The sequence below is a fragment of the Pholcus phalangioides genome, unplaced genomic scaffold (assembly GCF_987345545.1).
Source record: "Pholcus phalangioides strain wild (caught in Gottingen) unplaced genomic scaffold, Ppha-v1.0 ptg000015l_1, whole genome shotgun sequence".
NCBI lineage: Eukaryota > Metazoa > Arthropoda > Arachnida > Araneae > Pholcidae > Pholcus > Pholcus phalangioides.
In genome coordinates this window covers 60,671,857-60,692,316 of record NW_028301608.1, presented here as the reverse complement: position 1 = coordinate 60,692,316, position 20,460 = coordinate 60,671,857, and the positions used below count along the sequence as shown (strand labels likewise).

The 20,460-nt window shown below is 35.3% G+C and overlaps 2 protein-coding genes across 3 annotated transcripts; one reads left to right on the top strand and one right to left on the bottom strand.

The window, feature by feature from the left end:
• The first annotated feature begins 26 nt into the window (after positions 1-26).
• On the top strand, positions 27-12,897 carry LOC149076391 (uncharacterized). 2 transcript variants are annotated; one of them, XM_089243931.1, is made up of 6 exons: positions 27-381; positions 8,661-8,731; positions 8,846-8,904; positions 10,107-11,597; positions 11,798-12,048; positions 12,743-12,897. In XM_089243931.1, the coding sequence occupies exons 2-5, from the start codon at positions 8,695-8,697 to the stop codon at positions 11,999-12,001; spliced, it is 1,791 nt and encodes a 596-aa protein (XP_089100057.1). In that variant the 5' UTR covers positions 27-381; positions 8,661-8,694; the 3' UTR covers positions 12,002-12,048; positions 12,743-12,897. The 2 variants fall into 2 exon arrangements, with proteins under 2 accessions (XP_089100057.1, XP_089100058.1); XM_089243932.1 differs by having other exon boundaries at positions 93-364.
• Positions 12,898-12,984: 87 nt separating this feature from the next.
• LOC149076390 (c-Myc-binding protein) lies at positions 12,985-19,986 on the bottom strand. The gene is made up of 5 exons (XM_089243939.1): positions 19,856-19,986; positions 17,927-18,014; positions 16,068-16,122; positions 14,227-14,422; positions 12,985-13,200 (listed from the first exon to the last, which is right to left on the bottom strand). The coding sequence occupies exons 1-4, from the start codon at positions 19,868-19,870 to the stop codon at positions 14,233-14,235; spliced, it is 348 nt and encodes a 115-aa protein (XP_089100065.1). The 5' UTR covers positions 19,871-19,986; the 3' UTR covers positions 12,985-13,200; positions 14,227-14,232.
• Positions 19,987-20,460: the final 474 nt, after the last annotated feature.

Here is a 20,460-nt window from a genome sequence, read left to right as displayed (position 1 = left end):
TGACGATCTTTGATTTCAAACATAGCCTCACACTGACCTAAATTCTGGCGACTATGTCCGAGAAAGAGTGGTTATAAATTGCCCTGATTTTTCTGTTTTTTGTTTTCATCCAGGTTGTGTGACCCTCCCACCCAACCCGTGAGGATATACGTCGATCTCTCTCTCTGTCAGAGGACCAGAAAAAAAAACCGCGTGGTCAGACTTGGAATTCGATATTCACACTCTGCCTGGTTAACTGGCAAGTTGCACTTGGAGCTAAGACACCAAGGTGATGATGACTTGAAATCAGTGACTAGTACGGAATACAAAAAAAAAAAAAAATCTCAGGGATAGTGTTTATATCTCAATTGGATTACGAAGACAGGTAAATTATTTCAAAAGGTGAGTGAAAGGATTTTTGTCTCTTCCAAAGGAATTAACTCTCTCCTAAGCATGTTCGCCAATACGCTTCTAGATACGTGGTTCAAGTATCATAATTCGATTTTACTCCTCGGAATTTCGTTGAGGAGTGAAAACACTCTTTCACAAAAATTCTAGGTATTTTTCTTTAATAGTTATTTCGAACTGATAAAAAAAGAAATACCGCCCCCCCTTTTACAAAAATATTCCTTAAAATTTTGGAGGGGGGTGAAATATTGCTCTTCAAAATTATACTTTTTGGTAACGCTGCGTCCTAAGTGAACCTCATCTTCAAGAGAATTTATCTTCACAAAAGGTTGTCTTTTTTTAAATTTAAAGAGTTTTTTCCCTCAAATGAAAACATTATGATCGGTAAAAAAATAAATTCTGAACCAGGGCCAGACTTTGACGTAATGGAGCCCTTGGGCAAAAGAAGTATTAGCCCCCCCCCCCCCCCCCCCCCGACTGTGGTCGAATAGGTTTGGTACGTCAGTAAATACAGAACATGTTGTTTGTAAACATGTCAAAAAAGGATATGAACATATTGAAGCATTAAAACATATTTTTGTAGTGGAGCAATATTGTAATAGGTGCACAATACACATGCTGTGTAAAGTCTATTACTAATTGGTATAACATTAAAATTGATATTTAATAGGGTTTGCTAATAATGGGCACTTTGGAAACAGTATGATGTGATAGTATGTGCAACGGCCCGGGCGGTAAAATTTAGGTGAGAACAAAAACACCGTTATGAAATCATCAAGTTTTACAAGTGGTAGAAGCGGCAAAATAATGTTGCCCTCAGAAATCTTGGTTGCGTCCCTGGTGGTGCGGATTACATAACATACGCGACAATGCACAAACTGAACTTCACACGGCAAATATTTACTTGAAAATTTTACAAAAAGTCAAAAAAGAAAGTAAATGTCGTCAATTCAGAAGAACTTTGTGGGGTGAAGTTGTATGCAGATGCTGTGAAAACGTAAATATTTAGTAATTAAACAGTGAAATAATGTTTACAGTATTTTATCTTTAAAAATTATTTACTTTCTTTTATTAAAAATCTCGGTCCGTTGTGATTCTGTTAAAGACAGATTTTACTGTATTATAAATTTAGGGGGGGGGGCCTTAAAACAAGGGGCATGTTGCCTATGCGTGACATTACACACACTTTTTTTGGAGATCACACGAAAAATTTCCATGAATTCAAAACAGCTAATGATTTTTTAACAGAAGCCACAATCAAAATTGTTTCCACGAAGTAGATAATAAATCATAGAATGGGTATGAAGGTGTTGAAGTACGTATGCTAAACACACACTCTACCATACTCTGTGCATTTAGCACTTTTTCCCTGGTAATTCCAGATAATTTTTGCTATTTATGACGTAATATTCAAATATCAAATAATTAAATTACATTTCAGCTATTTAGAATCAATTTTGAGCACCAGGCTATCATTTTCTAGCAAATATTTGTTTGTGGAATTCATTAAATAGTAATTATGTGAACGTTTTTAATTTTATTCTGAAAAAGTGTGGTAGATACGCTAATGCGGCGCTTACTTTAATGAGGAATATAAATACTATACAGCTTAATTATTATTTTTTTTCTATACAACCATGAGGCGCTTCTACCAAGAAATACGATATTTGCAAATACAGTGGTCTATTTAAAACTCAATGCACATTCTGTAGTTATAATATATAATCCGAATATTACTTCAAAAACAAAACATCGGAATTTCTTAGTGTGGATGAAATACCAATGTATATTATCCGAACTTTTTTTCTGAGACGTTCGAGTAGAATCAAGTACTTAAAAAAATTAATCTGTAAAAATTTGTAGATGGCGATAGATGTGAGAAGAAAAATTAATTTTTTTTCCTTGCAAAATATGACCAAAAGCCCCCCCCCCCCCCACCCATTGCATTATAGATGAATGTAATTTTCACATGTGGATTATACGCCACTGCGGACTATACTATGATGGTTTTTCCTCTAAGTGGCGTAATTTGCTGATTACACGCAGGAAATTGCTTAAGAAGTTTTTATAAGCTTTATTGTGTCTCTCTGTATAAGAATAACGAATGACTTTTCTAAACTTGAATTTTTCCAGATATTTCGATCGCAATAAATCTATAACGAGAAAATACGATAATGTTGGACATAAATGTTCTTTTCATAGAAATAGAAAAATAATAAAAAATATTCTTCCATAGAAATAGTAAAACAATCGCAGTTATCAAAATTTTTTTGAGGAAAAATTTAATTTTCTAGTTGAAAAAAAAGTCATTTCTACTAATTACTGCATTATATTAGGGGATTTGAGAAAATTATTGAATATATATATATACACTATACTTGAAATGAAGAATATTTTGATTTGATACTTTTTATAATGTCACTACTATTCAACAGTACACTACTACTACTTCGCTGTATATGCGCCTCGTACTCATTCCCCGGCGTAATCTCTAATGAATTGGTACAAGCAGCAACGTGTTGTGTGCATATGCGTGGCTCCAATGTATTTATGTTGTCGGAGTTGTGCTTGTGTCGTGTTCTGCTGGTACTGACATCTGATTTCCATATTTTGAAGTGAAGACGGGAAATGCTTGAATTTTCATGTTATGTAAGTAATATGTTGAAGGTCTGCATGCTCTTTGCGGAGAGACTCTTTCAACTGGAAGATCGGCTCGCATTCGCACACTGTTATAATGTTACTGTGGTAGTACATAATAAAGACAAGTGCCAGTGAATAGATAAAAGGTGTGATATTTCAATATAATTTTTCGTCGAAGAGATTATGCACAAAAAATGTATTCAGTTATTAATTTTTTTTCCCCTTTTGCACTTTAAAAGTAACACGGTTTTTTTGTTAATGTTCGAATTATTTGAGGAGGAAGGCATTTACTCGTGTGATCAATGACTTTCACCTTCCCATAATCAAACATCGGAAATGAAAAACTGAATCATTTATCTATTGAAGTGACATTGTATCAATCAATAATCAGGATATAATAGAACGGCCTACTTCTTCAGGCGGTTTTCCCCTGTTGATATTAATAGTAATACCTATATGCAAAAGAGAGCTCTCAAATTAATTGGTAACACTGGTTCTCCCTCGAGAAAGGATCCATAACATTTTTTTTCCATTTCATCGTATGGATTGTGAATTTCCAAGTGGATCGGTTTCGTTTTATCTTACGGGTCGTTCCAGTTGAACGTTTATTTTTTCCTTCCTTTTAAGTTGCGCACACCTATTTGGATTTTTTTTCTTCATTTTTGTCAGCGAATCAATTGAATGATTTAATTAACATACATTGAGCCCATCGATGATTGAAAAAAGGGGGGGGGGGAATTACGAAATGGTTTTTGTGCAGACACGAAAAACGAGATGGTCCTTTTGATTGAAGTTGGCCGATACAGTTTAAGTAAATTTAAGGATTCAGAATTAATCAACTGAATGATTGAGATCAATGAACGATGAACCGTGAATACAGGTTAAGTGGTTCATTACATGCTAAAATATACCTATTTATTCAAACTAGTTATTTAAAAAGATTAATTAGAAATAAATACCGAAAATCAAAGTTGGATACTTTAAATAACTTTAAATGTGGTTTCCAAGCTTATTGCAAGTTGGTTTTAATTAACTCTTTTACGATTACGGACGAAATATTTCGTCCAAACGCAGATGAAGTAAATTCAATCGAGTTCTGTGAGTTTTTCTTTCTCCCTACAATCGCGAAGCTTTATTATAACCCTAAGAATCAAAGTTGTTTTTTTTCTTCCCGTTTTTTCTATACTTCTGATTCTCCCCCCCCCCACATATAACGGGTTTTCTACTCTATACGTACATGTAAGAGCGAAAGATAACACGTAGGGTGAGGATGAAAAGAGAAATCTGCTGTATACTTCTCTTATCTACTTATCTATTATACAGTTTCCCTCTTCTGTTTATTTATTTTCCTTCCTTTTCTTCAATTTTTTTCTTCCCCCTTCCTTTTTCCTAACGTGCAATTAGGTTAGGACAAGGTTACCAGATTTACCGCCGATTCATCAAATACAGATCATCCAAATTTGTTGCCAAAAGCTTGTACATGAAGGAGGTTAACAAAGCTATCAAAGAGTCAATGACAAATTTTACTTTATTTATAAAAAAGAAAAGAAAAAAGAAGCAGCTATAGAGGAAGAAAAAGGCAAACCTAGACAAGTATATTATTTCGACACTTCTATTTCATGATTTTTTTTAGAACCACAGAACTGATTTGGCAATTTTTTCTAAAAATCACAATATTTTTTTGTTCAAATTAATTGCCAATTCAATGCTTTCAGCTTTCAAAAAAATTAAAGACCAAATTGAGTTTTTCGTTGTAGATTTTGCTTTGAATCAGCAACCAAGACATTCATCTGCGTAGAGGTAGATAGTGCACTTCAGTATAAGAATCCACACATATACAAGGAACACCTGAATTTTCAACAATGAAATTACATCGTTGATACATGGTGGGGGGGGGGGGAGAAGATTGGGGGCTTAATACTTAAATGCGTTTTTTTTTCGAGAGCTGATTATTATATTATTTAAAGGGGACGTACAACAGAGCTTCAAAAATCGCCCATAAAATAAATGTATGTATTGAAGTAATATTACTTCCAATATATAAATACCTTCTTTGTGCTTCAAACTGTGGTAAGCAAAACAATTTGAGTATAAACTTCAAGGCAAAAAAGAAAGTGCAAGCAAAGCATTTTAACAAATTAGCCAAATTATAGCCACGCATGCTGTAACAAAGATTGGTTGTCGTTAATTGGGACAGCTACCAGCGAATTCAAAGTAAATAAATAATGGAAAGAATCAGGGCCGTCATTTCATCTTTTTCCGGGGGCGCCAGGAAGATGGGAAAAACTTTAAGAGGTGATAGTACACACCAATACAAACAATTGTCATCAAAGAATGCATTTTCTAACATCTAGTGCGTTTCCAAACGGCCGCTCCGCAAGCGTTAAAACACCGTTCCTGTTGAAATTTATCGGGAGAAAAAGATTCGCCATGCATGCAAATGTAACCTGGGGAAAATACGCAAGGTATTTTCATATTGAAATGCATGTATGTTTTTTCAGTATTACTAAAGTGCGTCATTATCCCGTACAACTGTTAGAATGGTTGCGCATGCTGGAATTACTTCACTAATGAACAAAGGTGCGTCCGCACCTTTTGTTCACTGTGACGCCGATTTGCATGCGGTTTCTTCTTCTTTCCTCTAGAATTGTGTTACGGGTCACTCAATGTGTCGCAAGTCCCTCGAGTGATCTATAAATGTGCCGCAAACTTGATTTTTACAAAATTAGGTCTGAGAGGTCGCTTTCCCATTTTTCTCAATTCTGAATTCAAATATCTCAGCGAATATTGTTGTTAGAAACATAAGATTTTTTTGCCTCCGAAGACACGGGGCAACAACTTCTTAATTGGAAGTTAGAGAACATGTAGTCAGCACAAAAAATTAATTATTTTATGATACATAATATTTTCACTCTCTAAACTGGTACAGTGTAATTCCTGAACACATTTTGAGCATTTTTTAAATTAGAAACATACCTCTACGACCAACAGTTGATGAATTAAAGGCCGAATTAAGATGGAGGATTATTCAAAGAAATTCTGATATTTTTCTAGATGTATTCTATTATCCGGGGATAAAACACAGGAAAATACGGTAATTAATGGCCTATAACTCCTTTTCGACAGGACCAATTTATGTATAAAGTAAACCACGGTGATAGAATACATAAACAGGTATGAGCTAAAAATCACGGCCACGCCTAATGAGGACCTTATTTTCGTGTTTATGCGTGTAATGTAAAAAAAAAGATCAGCGTAAAAACATTATTTAAATCAGAGGCTGATGTCGATGTCCATTGTCCTCTATCTTGGACCAGCCAGACCGAGAAAGTGTTGACCTTTCTCGCATCTGCACCAGGAGGCGCATATTGCAACTCTTGTTTCTTGCTCTCTTAAAATTCATATGAGGCGTATACTCTCTCGGCATATTGCGGGATACCTGCATTCCATTAAGATTACGACCACGTTCGGCCTCCATCTCAATTCACGATCGTTCCAGTTTCGCCAAAAAAAACACCAACCAAAGCAGGATTTCCTTCAACGAAAAATGAAAAAAAAAAAGACACCCGAAAGTGATGATGGCACATGGATGATGTTAATGACACGAAAATGGGAATGTGAGGAATCACTATCAATCACTTATGTATCTGTGATTCCATACGTCTGTTTCAGTTGGGTCAGGGGCAACAATCCATTGATTATTTATTTATTCGTGAAAATTGTGTATTACGAACCCATTTCCATCAGAGTGAGAGTAAATACTTTTAATTGATGTTCCGAAGAAAATACGTGGCTTCAAGCAGTGTTACCGAATCTTTTTGATATCACAGAACCTCCTGTAGAAACCAGTCAATGAATCACGGACACCCCTATAACGAACGTCAATACGCAAGCAACCCCTCTCCACTTAAAATCCGAAACGTATTTTCTTTAAACGTAAACAATTTCACAGCACTAAATGTCATTCATGCAATATACAGGGTGTTCTGTTAATGAACCGACAAACTCAGAGGGTTGTTAGTAGGCATCAAGAGGAACAAAAATTGCAATGGAACATATTGTCGCAAACCACGTTGAGAAGGTGAAAATCGCGAAAAACGCAAGAAGGCTCTGAGTCGAGAGGAGACGATGGAGGTGGATGTCAGTTGATCGCTGAATGCGTTCGTGGGTTCGCTCACCATATCTGACGTAAGCAGCGTAAGTGCAGCGAGGCTTTTCCGAGAGGTGCGTAATCACCTCGATGTTACATACCCATGGAGGTGGATTTGACGCGCAGGACCGGTTGTTTGGCCTCCACGTTCGCCGGATCTCAATCCGTGACTTTTTCCTATGGGGGTCACCTTAAATCACTCGTTTATGCGACGCCTATGGATACATCAGAGGATCTCATAGCGCAGATTGTCGTCGCTGCGGTAGACATTAAAAGCATACCTGGTATTTTCGAGTGCATCCGGGAATCGTTTTTACGTCATTGTAGACTGTGCAATGACGTCAGCTGCCGCCACTTCCAACAACTCTTGTAATAATTAATCATATATTCTACTTTTTGTCGTTCCAGCGTGCCGTCGAAACCTGCATGCGTTTTTCGCGATTCTCACCCTCTCAACGTGGTTTACGACACCATGTTCCCCTTGATGTTGTCGGCTGAAGTTGGTTTTCTGCGGTTCCCAACTTTGAGGCGAGAATGCAAGCCGATCTCCCCGTTAAAAAGTCCCGCCGCAGAGAGCAACAGGCCTACAACGTTACAATTATTCATTCATTACACTTCACTCACTACGAGTTGAGAAAAAACTCATAGTTTAAAGAAATTGATTGCAGATGGCAGCACTACACATAACAAGCATTACACAGAAACAAACTTCACGGAAGTTTCACTATACGTACACACACATTTTAACATGTACCAATTCGTTAGAAGTTCCGCAGAGGAATATGGACGAGGTGCATGTCTGGTTTTTTAGTTGTAGTAGTAAATGAAAGTGATCCAGTGGATCTCTAGCAAAGTACTCACGGACTACAGACTGAGAAAAACACTATCTTCAAGGATGATATAAACGCGATTTTAAATTAACGCTTTCCACAAAACCCTGCGATATACAGATGCGCTTTAACCCGGACGTCGGAAGTGTTTTAGATCTGTGAATGCCGGGCTTGAATATTTGAGTGGGAGATAAATTTATGAGTTATTTCTGGGATGATCTCGATATTTTACCTAGGAATGATTCCTTTTCTCTCCCCCCCCCCTTCCCCATTCACGGGTCGATAAAGCGTACACGCCCCCTGATCCGTATTTCAGGTAGACTATGGGAACCCTACACTCCAAAAACCACTGGTATCCATATTAAACATAGATCATGAGAACCACTCTCTAGAAAGGCGACGGGATTCATATTGTGAAAAGACCAAAGGATCCATAATCTGGGAAGACCAGGGGGATTACTCACACATCTGAGAAGGACAGGTATCTGTATAAACCTTATAATCGTTTTATACTAACGTTAATTTAGAATAGAAATATTTTTGCATGTCCAAAAAGAATAACTCCGATATTAATAAAACTATATAAATTGTTTATAAATAAAAAAACTGATACAAGTATTCAAAAATTGATGAGATCACTCTTTTTCTTTCAGTTGTGTGAACATCTAGCAGAGCAAAACGTAGAAAATGATTTGGGTGGCACTTTCTCTGTTTTTTACAAACGGTGAGTTCAGTATCCACATTACATAGAAAGCAAAGTGTATTCAAAAAATGTTAACAGAAAATTATGATATATATATTTAGTGTAAGGCAAAATGATAATAAATTTGTTTTTCAGGTGTAATCTTCGTAACGAGTACGAAACCAAAGATTGATAACAATGCCAATATTGACAGGGTAAGTACAAAACTACCAATATATTGCCTACGGGACAGGGGGGGGGGGGGGGCCTGAAAGGTCTTAGACAAACTTTAAGGTTAGATTAAGCATAAAAAAATTCCATTTTTAGGAGCATTCATTTCTTGGAATTTTCGAAATGTTTCTTCCTAATTAATCTAAAAATATAAATGTCAGCAAATCCTATTTTTTGTGAAGAAATAATTCACTTCGTTCGAAAAAAATTTCAGTCAAGATGATGCAGGATATTTTATTGTAAAATTTTATGTAATAAATCACTTTTCCCGGAGAAACTTTCTCCTGGAAGCCATCTTAAAAACCTCCTGAAATTTTAGCTTCAAGTGCTGCCCTCTGATGAAAGCCCCAAAGTTCATATTCACTATATTTCCGATAGGGGGAAACGATGAAGGGTTACTAGAGATGCCAGATTTTTCGTATATAAGGAATTCGATAGAACACGCGGGGTAGGTACGTGCATTTCTTTGTATGTTCATGAATTATTGAAGGCACGCTTCACAAAACATTCTTGTGAGATCAAATGACCTGAATCCTAGGGGTTCCGCCCCGCCCCCATCTCAGCTGGAGCAGTCAAGAGATTTTACGTTTGAAGCTAACACTCAATTTATTAGCAGAAAGAACGTGAGGTGTCATCGCAATTTTGTTGCTTTTCTTTTTAAGTTGTTGCAACAGGAAAACGATTTTATCATTTTTTATGTAATTGTATAATGATGTCAAAATAGTTGTGTTATATACATGTAAAAACATCGATTATTTGAATGCATTCTAACGCCTTTTAGAAATTAGTCCATCTTTTCTTGAAACACCCTATATATTTGCTTACACCTGAAATGTAACGAAGCGATTCTATACTCTATTTCTAGAAGAGAAAAATAAATAATTTTATTTTCTAAAAAATGCATTCATAGTATATTTAAAATCTGGATAAAAAACTAAATTTCCAACTGCGGTCAAAATGACAGCTCGGTAGTTCTAGTGCTATAGGAGGACTGAGGTCAAAAGAGAAAATTCTACAGTGGGGAAAAAACGACCCACACATTCGTGGCACCAGGGTCTGAAAGGGTTATTCTTATTTCATTATAGAACTAATGAATGTTTACAGCTATAAACTGCTTTTGCACATTTCAGTTTATCTTCTCATAAGACAAAAAAAATAAAACATACGAATCACTGTTATTTTTCAGATGTGGGGTTTACCCCACGACGCTAAACCAGGAGCAGACGGACTATTCAGGGACCTAATGTTACCTAATTCCCCTTATATGAGTCCTCTGCTCATGTTCGCCTCATCACAGAAACCACAGCATCAAACTCGTCTGCCGGGCGGACCAGATTTCTTGCTCCAAGAAGAAATGTTACTGCGACCTTCTGCTTCTGTATCTTTGAAAAATTTCAACCCAAACAACTTTGGCAAACCAAGGGAAATCAACGAGCCCCAGCAACAAACAAGAGATTTTGCATCGAACAACTTCCGCCCGTCTCCATTAACTTACGGGTTCACTCCAAAAAGCAATCAGGAGGTCAGAAAGGCCAAAATGGACGGACCACGACGGAGTCCTCAAAATACAATGAACCACCAAAGACCCATGAACAGAAATGTGCGTCATCAATCAATATCAACGACCAATCAGAGACAGCAGCAGCAAGCTCTCAGACAAGCGAGAACAGAGACAAATCTGCCTCGCGTGCGGGTGAATGACCAGAACTCGATGTCACCGTTCCATTATTCTAGTGATACTTCCTCCGTGAGAAACATCGAAAGCAACAGCAACCACAGAGTCCCTAACACTAACCCTTTCGTGACTGATAGACTACACAAGAACCACAATTTCGCTAGTCATCCTGGTGCGACGACGCCCTTACTGGATGACACCAGACGGAGGCCAAGAGGTGGAGAAAGACAAGGTCGAAAGTTTGTTTTATTTCACGCTCCTAGTTTTACCCCAACAGAAAGACCTTCGTCCGCACCGTATTCGAATATTCGAGAGAACGATAGGACGACGGAGTCATCACCCGTTCCGTTAGTCCCACTCCAACACCAAAACCAACAAACGGAAGAGCATTTGACACCGGGGCCGATTCCAGTCTTCTTTGAGGAAACTGGTGAGCCACCAATCGTCCTTGACCTTGTAACATTACATGATATTCCTATTGATTCACAGCAGATGTTGCAGCAACATCAACGTCCTACGGAATCCCGAGCACCACAGAATGCTCAAGATCATGAAATGAATCAACGAAATTCGCAGGAGAATACTCAGCCAAGAGCTGGTCAGGGCTCCCAAAACTTGCAACATCACACCGTCGAACCTCCTCAAAAGCAGTACCTGGATATGCCCTACCTAGAACACGAGTATCATATGTACGAAAGCCAACAAGATGCAATACCATCTACTTCTACGTCAACGATTTCAACGCCCGAGCCGGCACGCAATAAGATATCAGACACCCAACGTATCTCGCAGAAGAAACCAAAGAAGAAAGGCTCATCTTCCACTAAAGCACCGAAAATCCCCATCTCCTTCGGGTTTGCTGGAGATGTCGATGGATCTCAGTCTGTTCCAGGGAATCCGGGATCAGATTATCCAATTTACAACGAAATCCCTTTTACAAATTTTGACTGCAGGGAATACAAAAAGGCAGGATTCTATGCGGATCTGGAAGCGGGTTGTCAGGTGGGTTCTTTTCAATGAATTGTATGCTTATTCTGTCTTCAATAAAATCGCCAGACTTTACTTTACATATAACATGTATGATTAAAATTTATTTAAAACATTTAGCATCTTATCCCCTCCGAATTACAAGACAAGCACAAAAATCAAATATTAAAAATTTTTTTTGTATATTAAATATTTTTTTTCTTTTCTCACTGAAGATTTTCCACAACTGTGACACAGGAATGAAGAAACACAGCTTCATTTGCCCCAACGGAACAATTTTCCACCAGGAACTTTTTATATGCGACTGGTGGTACAACGTGCATTGTGATGACTCTCCCAATTTCTACAGTTTGAATGATGGCCTCTACGTTGGACCACCAAAACCAGATGATGACAAAGAAAGGAATAGAAATGATTGAGCATGAGATGATACGTTATACAGGAATGAATGTTGGTTCTGTAAAAGGTAACTTCTATTAAACAAGCATTGCCTGACATACAAAGAACAAGTGAAATATGAAAACTTATCAGTAAAAAAAGGAGTCATCGCTGATAGCTTCACTCTCCTAAATTTAAACACTAAGATTTATATGTATATGTACGGCCCTTTTAATTAAAGAAAAATTTCAAATATATGCCTTACTTTATAATGACAAAAGAAATATACTCCATCAATATTGAAAGAAAAATAGGTTGAGATACCTATAGTTGAAATTCTTGATTTTTAAACTTTTGAATATCTATCCCTTGTATTGTTTTTCAGACATGTGAAAAGCAACAAAAATTTAGAACTTAAATCAAAATGTCAATAAATATTCATTCAAATGTTACTGGGTGATGTTTTCATTATAGAAAGAGCAGCATGAATTTAACTTAATTGACATTTTTTATATTGAGGGCCATATACAAATTTAAACTTAATAAACTAGTTAATTAATTAAACTTAAAATAATTTTTTTTCATTGATAATTTTGAGAATTTACTTTAATTTTAGAATCAATGGTAGAATTTTTACTCTTTTTAAATAAGTTCTTTAGTACTTTTTAAGTTTATCTGAGTACCTGTGAATATCCTGGTTATGAAACATTGCTTTACTTTTGCACTTAATATCTTTCTCGATCAGAGAAACTAAAATCTTGCATTACTTTCTTCCATTTCAGCTCTACTAAACACAGATCAAACTTTGCAGAAACAAAACTTCTCATTTATGAAAAACAGAGGCTGGTTACTCGTTTTCCCACCACATTGAATGTCTTGATTGCGCTCAACTGAGGAGCTAATATGTTAAATGTTAATTAAATGTATTTTTGTAGTATGCTGTATGCCTTGTGATCATATGCAATTTTTTATTCATAAAAAAAAAAACTAAATAAAAATATATCAAACGAATATAATCAATGAATGAAAAAACAAATTATTCATAATTTATTAAACAGATACCTTACACACATATATGAAAACATTTTTTTCCTCTGATTATGTATTGTACCGAGTGTTATTACAAGAACATGTTAAATATATCTATCACAAAAAAAGACTCTTCAAAAAGCACTGAATTTTTCAGCTTGAAAAAAAAGGAATACTTTGAAGTAAGCTTGATTTTTTCCACCGGTTCATCCTGAAAATAAATTTAATCACCCTGATTATGGATCAAATAATCACAAAAATTCATCAATTAACATATGCAAGAAAATACCACATACAGTCAATAATAATAATACTAATGAACATACTCACATTTAACCCATTTGCACCATAGGTCTCCATTAATTATGCTGACCTATAAAATGTGATATTATAGGCAGGACAACGTTAAAGGGGATGGTTTTACACTGAGTTTTTACTATACTAGAGTGATTTGTTCCAGACTCTTGGCAACAGAATAAGTCTGGCAGCAGAGTTTTCGCATTCATTCATTCATTCCTGTGACCATTTTTATCTTAAATTTTCCTGGAGATATGTACATCCTTATTCTTTTCCTTGCAAGGGTCAATTCGCTTTCAGTAACCGACTTGTGATTTTTAGTTCCTGACAAATAGCTTGCTGCAATGTCAAAATCTTTTGCATCATTTTTTTTTTAAATCATAACTTCACTATTAATAATTTATTCACCTCCGAATGTCAGCCTATATTTTCATATTTTATCGACCGCATTCAGTTAAACATGTAACTTTTATTTTGTTTATAAAAATAAAAATAATTTTTCAAAATTTTATATCGATTCAAATATTTTTAGTTCCACAAACTAATGGTTAGTGTATTTGGCTGCAGAAGTTTAAAATAGGCCTAAAAAATAACTGCATGTATGAATATTTCTGAACAGTCTTTCACAACAGGATTGAATCAGTTCCTCTCTAAAGGTGCCTATAGAGTGCTCTGACCTAACATGGGACCACATGGTGATGAATGCAATATAAAATTCTACCTATGAGTCTTCTGTAGGAACATTCACACACTGTGCTGATGTGATGTGTGTTCCCACACGTGTTTCCACATCACACCAGTGTAGTCTGTAGGCACCTTAACTAATGGGTCTATTTGAGTATGTAGGACAGTGATTAGTGACAAATTAAAGGAACTGAAAGAGATTTAAAATAATCTGGATAATATGGTGAATAAATAACATTCTTTTTATGGAACTCACTTTCCATTAGTTATTCCTAGACTCCACTCCTTGGACTTCAAGCAATTTCTTCCTTAAATCTTCATTAACTTGTTCCAGCTCTTCCTTTTCTTTCCTGACTTTTTCCAATTGAAATGAAAGATCAGCAACTTCATTTTTCAAACTCTCCAGCTCTTGAGCACTTGTGGCTACTGCACCAATATGTTGCCTGAAGTACCTTAGAAAAACTGTCAAGGAAACCAACAAAATTGAAATAATAACTCCAGTGCAAGAATCGAGACTGACACACACACACATCCAAAAGTAACTGGAATCACTTTATGGTAAGCTGAACATCTTTAGTAAGCAGTTATTCCACCAGCCGCCGTGACAGGAAATGTTCTGCAGTAAAAATTCTGTGGTGGTCGAATGGTCACAGTGACAGACACTTAATTTTTCCTTTTTTTTTTTAAATGGAACTAGAGGTGGGGCGAATACTCAGCTGCTATTTGGAATTCATCCTACTCTGCCCTTTTACCGAATATTCGGTTCAGCCAAATATCTGTGTAAATCTAAGCACAAAAAACGAATTTTAAAAAATTACATGTATTGAAATTTTTTGCATCAATTAGAAATTTGCTAATTATATTTTATTGTGTAGTGTATATCCCTTTCTGTGAAAGGAGTTATGTCAAGGTGAATTTCTTGGGCAAGTACAACATGAAACTGAAAATAGAATCCTACCGCAATTACACAAGTTAATTAACTGAAGGATGCACCTAGACAAGAAATGTATTGAGCTAATGGAGAAAAGTAAGAAAATAAGTCACAAATTTTATGATGCATTACTAGTTTAGAATAAATAATGGTTGACGTTTTTTTGATTAGATGTAAAATTGTGACAAGTGTTGGAAAAAAAATTGATTCTGTGTAAATAATACCAAAATAAAATATAACATCCTTAATTACAATTAACATACTTAAATTTCATTGTCAGTATCATAGTAAAAATCTTTCAAATACCAGTTTTTTAATATTTATTTAAGTAATAAATTGCATAATTAAAATTCATTATGAATCATTTGAAATTACCAACAATTTTATTTTAAATTAAAAACACCAATTTTATTTATAATTATGATGAATTTTAAGATTGATATTCGGCCGATGAATATTCTATATTCTGCCAAATCACTATTCGTCCCTTCCCTAATTAAAACTTAAAATACTTAGCTGAATAGAAGAATTTTTTTTTGTGCATGGGAGAAGGCGGCTGCACATTATCATAACATATGTACAGAAAAGTTCAGAAACGTTTTTAAGAAATTAGAATTAACACATTTTACAAACAGCCCAATCTCACTAATATTAATTTGATATTAAATTTTAATTAGCATGATAGAATAATATTAATTAGTAAAGATACATCTAATTAGATGTATACAAACTGTTTTAATATTTATTACTTAATATGTATATAATATGCAATATATTGCAAACAGCATATTCACAAAAATCCGGGTGAGTTAGGTTTTTCTTGAAAAACCCAGGTTTTTGCCAACCCTGGATTCCACTAATGAAAAGAAGATATCAGCAAAAGAAATTGTAGTTCCAAACGTTGCCAATATTGAACACTGTCTTCACATCTCTATTGTCTGGGAATTGTCTAACCTATTACCATCAAGCAACTTTTCTAACTGGCATCTTAATTTGTAAGATGTATTCACATCAAAAAATATTTTTTTACAACATTATTACACACCAAACCTCAACACAATTTAAATACTGTACTGTTTAACCATTGAAAAACAATATAAAAACATCTTTATAGAACTTGATACGTAAAAAAAAAAAAGAATTAATCAAACATAAATAAAGGATACTCTAATGGGTTCTTAGGAACTGCTTCACCCTCTTTGTTATATATTTCAATTAATGCTGCAAAAAAACAAGAAAAATTTAACATGACATGACATTGTGCATAATTGATATCAATCATAACCCAATACAGTAAAACCTGTCTATAATGATACGGTAGGGGCCTAGAACAAATATTGTTACAGACAGGTTGTCATAGTAGGCAGTTTGATAATTTCTTATTGATAATTATTTTTCGCACTATTTCTTATTGAATAGGAATTATGCCAGAACCAAAGAAAATATTGTTATAGGCAAATTTATCCTTATAGACAGTACCATTATACACAGGTTTCACTGCAGCAATATGAAATATCATAGTTATAAATATCAATAATGCATCGTGCAATGGTACAATAATTAAACAACTAAATTAAGCTTAACTATTGAAACTTCTTAATTTCCTGAAAATAAGAATGCTTCTTGAATTTTGAAGAGAATGCAGAAAATAGAATGATACAAAAATGGATTAATACAATTGATAATGCATTTTCTTCTATATTTAGCAACTGTATTATATCATCAAGCATCAATAAAAAAAATGGGATTTTTGCATGCCGTGCAAGAGATTGTTGCAAGAGAGAGTTGATTCATCAACTCTTATCTTGCAGCTTTTAAATGCTAAATTACTTTTGAGCTAATAATTTTTTTCATAGTTAATGACAAATTTCTTTTTTTATTTTAAAGCCAGAAAAATCATTTTTAACCAGTTATCTGGTGAATCAATTTCTCTGTGCTACCCGCAGTGTTCCCTTTTTTATTCATTTGTACATTTAATTAAATTAATTTTTTCCTTTTTTTTGGAAGTTTGAAGCTATTAATATTTTTGTTTTTAATATTTTAAAATATAAATGGGGTTTGCAAAGGCAAACTGAGGATAACTTGTTGAACTGAAAAACCACAAACAAGAAAAGGGAATTTTTTTATGTAGTAGAAAGTGTCAAATATGTGATGGATGCACTGCTAGGAAGAGAAGGGAGTTGGGGCTCTTTGAAGAAAAATATAATCAAGGAACATGTTGAGTCATGGAAACCATGAAGCTTTCTTCTTGTGGTAGTTGCGAGAGGATCTGGATTCAATTTCCAGAGGAGACCAGATGACTTTTCTTTCCAAGTTCACCACGGCACAATATCCAAAAAAAGGCCTATTTCTTTAATGCATAAGCCACGAGATCTGAGAAGCGATGCACAAATACCATGGGCGGAGATACGGGTGGGGGTACGTCAAAGGTGGAGTCAGCTGATCTAATGTATATATGTATACATGAATTGACATCATCATCATCATCGTGCCCCCCAGCAATAATGACCGTGCCCCCCCCCCCAGACTTCAGGGTCTATCTCCGCATATGATGTATGTTTCTCCAGGAGAAACATACTCCATATATATATATATATATACATATATATACTGCTGGTCTCTATCTAAATCAAACTCCAAATTCTTTCAAATCTCTTTAATCTAGTCAAGACACATATTTTTCTGATGTCAAAACCACTGATGGCATCACTCAAACAACCAAAATAACCTTTTCAACAGCCCGAAAGCAGAATGTTTTACGTTTTTCTGCAATGGGCCCTCAGCAGACTGGGAATGTTCTTTGGTATATATTCACATGATAGTGTTTTCTACGCTTTCCTTAAAATTCTGCCCAACATAGTTTTGCAATGTGCGTCACAGCTTTCATCATGTTCTGCTATGGTTCAACAGTAAGAAAACATGATCGGCAAATTGGTAGGCCTATGAGATAGTAACATCCATACATATTATTATTTTTTGAACAAGAACAAAAATTTTAATATTTCAACAATAAATATTCACATACCTTTCGAAATGACGCTCAAAACTCCCCCATTCTCTAGGTATTTGCGGAATGCTTCACCTTTCGAATCAGTAGGATTTGTTAATGGTACCTAATTAAAAACACAAATTAAACTTCAGTTTTCTGAGGAATTTATACAAAGGAAAAAAACCGAAATTTATGTTTTTTGCCAAAAAAATATTTTATCGTTATTACCATCATTAACTATAAAGCCGTTTGAAAAACCCCTTAAAATAAAGTTAAGAAAATGGCTTAAAATTTTACTCCCTTTAATCATAGAAAAGCAACTCTGAACAGTCTATTTATTGTTATGTAATTATTCTGAATGGTCCCCTAACTGCAAACATTATTGTTAAAGGTTTCAGCTAATCCAAGACTTGACGACAAATTCGAGGTTGCTGTGGGGGAATAGAAATCAAGAGCTATGAGAAATCTTTTTTTTTTTTTTTTTTTTTTTTGAGAGGAGCTGCTACCACGCTTGCCTACTTAGAAATTTTGCTGGCACCTAAAACGTTTGAGTTGTCAAGCCCCAAGCTTGGTCTAAGTGTTTTCCTACTACAGTAAAACCTCTCTTTTGTGGACACCTGTAAGACAAAAAAAATTGTCTGTGTAAAATAGACAATAACTGTTAATTATGGGTCTGAAATGTATATTTTTATTACACAAGGGGATATTATTATTTGCCCGTAAAAGAGGGGCAATTGCATCTGAAGGGGTGCAGTTACGGGGGGGTTTTACTGTACTACTATTTACCGTACCTCATTGGCACTCAGTAGTACCAGATTCATTGCTGTAACTGCATCAGCTTTATTAGGGGTTATTTTCTACAAAATTTTGCATCTGATCTCTTTTAAAGTGAGAGATTCCTCATTTCTCTTATCCTCCTCAAACAAGATCCATTTGTGTGACCCAAAACTAGTTCTTGAATGTTACCCTCATTCCCTTCGAGTCCCACAGTCTTCCCCACGGACAGTCTCTTCGACAAATGGCGGCTCCTGTTTATAAACTCTTGTTCATAGCTCCTCCAATTCAATAATGCAATCAAACCAGTTTTCTCCAAACATAATAATAATAAAAAAACACATATAAGCCTACATGATTACAATGCTACATCTAGTTTCATATCATAAACAGTCACGCTCACACCTGTTCATTTTTTGTGAGGCACACTAACTGGAAACTGTAGGGGAAGAATGTTACCCACAATTCCATAGTATGTGTGTGAATGAAAGAAAAAAACCCATCGGCTCAAACGTGATAACACAAAACTAAATGAACCAAGTGCGAAATTTTTGTTCGTCATCGCTCATTAACCGAGTCAATATTTGTTCAAAATTTTTGCTCCTTATGCGAACCGCTCGTTAATCAAATCACTTGATAATCAAAGTTCTGCTGTACACTATAGCTGTTTCCACGAGGCCTTGGGCCATCCACGAATGGGGCTTCTAGAACCATAGACCCTGGTCCTATGGACAACTATGCTGGATCCTGAAAGTAGTCACATTTTTTCCCTCACTATGTTTCATTTTTAACAGCTTTATTAACCCCCACCCCTCACCATTTTTCGTGACTTCCCTTTCATATAATTTTTACCCGTGGTCCCCTTACAGTATCTGAAGGCCAAAAGGGGGCCACATAGCCCCAGATTGAGAACCACAGGTCTAAGTGAGAAAACGATCCTACACAGAAAATAAAAGATCTAAAAATTTTATATACAAATACAATTCATTTCACTCAAGTGAATAAATTTCGACTTCAGCATCGGATCACGAACCATGATCATGTAACTTGATCAAGTCACTTCAAGATACCCTTTCCCTTTTAATACCTATCTCTACATGTATTAGGACCATGCTAATTTTGTGATAACAAAAACTATATAAAATGGAAGAAATTGAAATTAATAAATTTAACTTTACAAAAAAGACTTGCCCTGTATGATGACATTATTTTTTCTTTTCAGGATTTCGATAGAAATTTATATTTTCTTTCAACTTTTTGAAATGCGTCCTTCAAATTAGCAAGACTGTAAACAAATGACATGGACTTTTTCATGGACAATTTCAAAACATCTTTCTATAGTTGATGACCATATTTCATCGAAATAAATACGGGACATTGGTGAGGAGGGGGGAGGGTAGCAAAGGCAGAAAAACGCCAAATTCAAGTAATAATGTGGATTATTAAATGTTTTTGTTCTCGAAATTTTGGTAAATTTCTTCGAAAAAATGCCGATCAGCTTGAAATGAACCTTTAAATACAAAAGTGATTTATGAATTAAGTCATTTATACAAGATATACGGAAGACTGGATGTTGTGAAGATATTTATTATTTGAGATGTTAATTTTTTAAGGAAGGAAAAAACTCCCCTCTGCCTCTACCGGGAGTCGAACCCGGGTCCCTCGATTGCCGAACGAGTGCTCTGAACACTAAGCTACAGAGGAGATAGAGATTTTCCTTCGCTAGAGCGTATATATGCCGAACGGAACCGTGCAATGGACGGTGAAACCAATCAGCTAATAGCTCATTTATGATT

Coding starts and splice junctions, on each gene's coding strand:
- LOC149076391 (XM_089243931.1), top strand. CDS start 8,695: ATGATTTGGGTGGCACTTTCTCTGTTTTTTACAAACG. Junction 8,732..8,845: donor TTCTCTGTTTTTTACAAACG/GTGAGTTCAGTA, acceptor TTTGTTTTTCAG/GTGTAATCTTCGTAACGAGT. Junction 8,905..10,106: donor ACAATGCCAATATTGACAGG/GTAAGTACAAAA, acceptor GTTATTTTTCAG/ATGTGGGGTTTACCCCACGA.
- LOC149076390 (XM_089243939.1), bottom strand. Junction 16,123..17,926: donor TTTGAGCGTCATTTCGAAAG/GTATGTGAATAT, acceptor GTTTTTTTGCAG/CATTAATTGAAATATATAAC. Junction 14,423..16,067: donor GTTCCTAAGAACCCATTAGA/GTATCCTTTATT, acceptor AGTTTTTCTAAG/GTACTTCAGGCAACATATTG.